This window comes from Mandrillus leucophaeus, unplaced genomic scaffold (assembly GCF_000951045.1).
Source record: "Mandrillus leucophaeus isolate KB7577 unplaced genomic scaffold, Mleu.le_1.0 Scaffold23, whole genome shotgun sequence".
Classification (NCBI taxonomy): Eukaryota; Metazoa; Chordata; class Mammalia; order Primates; family Cercopithecidae; genus Mandrillus; species Mandrillus leucophaeus.
Genome location: NW_012102365.1, coordinates 3,345,233 through 3,347,281, shown reverse-complemented (window position 1 = coordinate 3,347,281; position 2,049 = coordinate 3,345,233). Strand labels below are relative to the sequence as shown.

The 2,049-nt window shown below is 40.5% G+C and overlaps 1 protein-coding gene across 1 annotated transcript in view; it reads right to left on the bottom strand.

Annotated features, from left to right (window-relative positions):
- The window catches only part of PHACTR4 (phosphatase and actin regulator 4), a 105,407-nt gene that overhangs the window by 1,432 nt on the left and 101,926 nt on the right, over positions 1 to 2,049 (bottom strand). Inside the window, exon 10 of the mRNA XM_011981760.1 lies at positions 1,425 to 1,480. Within this exon, the coding sequence (XP_011837150.1) occupies positions 1,425 to 1,480 (56 nt within the window). The remainder of the gene's footprint in view (positions 1 to 1,424; positions 1,481 to 2,049) is intronic.

Below are 2,049 nucleotides of genomic sequence, written 5' to 3'. Positions count from 1 at the left end.
CTCGAACTCCTGACCTCAGGTGATCCTCCTGCCTTGGCCTTCCAAAGTGCTGGGATTATAGGTGTGAGCCACCATGCCTGGCCCAGATATTTCTTTTTTTCTTTTTTCTTTTTTTTTTTGAGACGGAGTCTTGCTCTGTCACCCAGGCTGGAGGGCAGTGGCGCAATCTCGGCTCACTGCAAGCTCTGAGTCCCGGGTTCACGCTGTTCTCCTGCCTCAGCCTTCCAAGTAGCTAGGACTAAGGCGCCCGCCACCATGCCCAGCTAATTTTTTTGTATTTTTAGTAGAGACGGGGTTTCACCGTGGTAACCAAGATGGTCTCAATCTCCTGACCTTGTGATCCACTCGCCTTGGCCCAGATATTTCCTATAGGCCCAAATCAGAATAAAATACTAACTCTGGAGATGGCTAAACAAAACAATTTTCTTGTCAACGATACAAACAGGTAAGAGCAAGAGTCAGCAAACTATGGCACCACATCTTGCCGGTTGCCTGTATTTTTCCTGCCCATGAGCTAAGAATAGTCTTTACATTTTTAAATGGTTTTGTAAGTACCTATTACATATAGTTGTTCATTTGCTTTTTGGCCTGCAAAACCCAAAATTTTTACTATGTACGCTTTAAGGAAAAGCCTGCAGATTCTTGCTCAAGAGTAACCGCTAAGAATGGGCAATGGCGATTACATGGAGTTTTGTGTGATATGTCTATAAGGGCTCCCACACTAGAAAATTTACTAAGTGATTTAAGTTGTGTATACCCAAGTAGTGCTGAGAGAACAGGGGATGGATTGGTCAGACTGAACATGCTCACAAATAGCCCTGAGGAAACCCAAACCTTCTCAGTGAGGAAACTTTTAAGGCCAAATTTTACTCTATATTCTGGAAAAACAAATCAAATATGTGCCAGATTAGAATGCTATTTCAGGAAGTTAATTATGTACAGACAGCAAATTAAATACCTGGTCCCATTTGGTAAGTACAGAGGTAAGAAAGTCTTAAGAGATTAAAGCAAGAGGAAAACTGCTGCATTTGGGACTTGCTTTGGGCCTCAGCCCTCAAATTCTAGGAATAGGAAGGTCTCCATATGCACAGCTACCTCCTTAGCTCCCTGAACACAGAAAAATTGGGCACATCTCCCATATACTGTCAAATCCTCCCAAATGCCCAAGGCAGTTCCAGGATACGGTGAGAACACTGAAACAAAGCTTTCTAGAATATCACAGCACACTAAACAGTACCATAATAGCATCTTCCAAAGGAAGCTTGGTGAGCTCTGTTCCTTCATGGGGAAATAAATAGTCCTTGCCTGGCTGGAACCCTCTCCCTTAGCCCTTGTAGCAAATGCTTCTTTTCTCTTTCATGTGTATTAAAGTCAGAAACATACAAAGAAAATCTATACAACTTTATTTCCATAACTGGACTCACGTTGCAATATATTGCGTTGTTCTAGTTCTTCTGGTGTTGGTCTTTGACTCAGTCGCCTAAAAATGAGATAAGGGTAATGTTTATGTTGAACCTCCTAATCTTGTTTATAAAGATTTTTTTGGTCACAGTATATATTAGCCCCTATATAAGTAAGAAATCAACAAATTTTCAAACCAATATGTTTCACTTACGATTGTTTATAAAACAATTTCACATTAAAAGTGTTAACACAGATATCGCATTATAAAAAGGAACTATATATGCAAACAAGTGGCCAGGATTCTAGTTCTAGACCTTGATAAGAGCTATTAGCACAAAAAAGTTCAGTTAGACCTTGGCCAGGCGCAGTGGCTGTAGCTTGCAGTGAGCCGAGATCGTGCCACTGCACTCCAGCCTGGGTGACAGAGCAAGACTACATCTCAAAAAAAAAAGGTTCAGTTAGACCTTGAGTGTCCTCATCTCTGAAGCGAAGGTTTCAGATGGCTCCTAAACAAATTTGCTCCTTCAGAAGCGTTAGAGACTTTTTAGAAAACACAGATTCCCAAGAAACGTTAACAGAAATTCTGATTCAGAAAATCAGGATGAAAAATAAATTACATCTATCTAATATATAGATTTTTTTTTT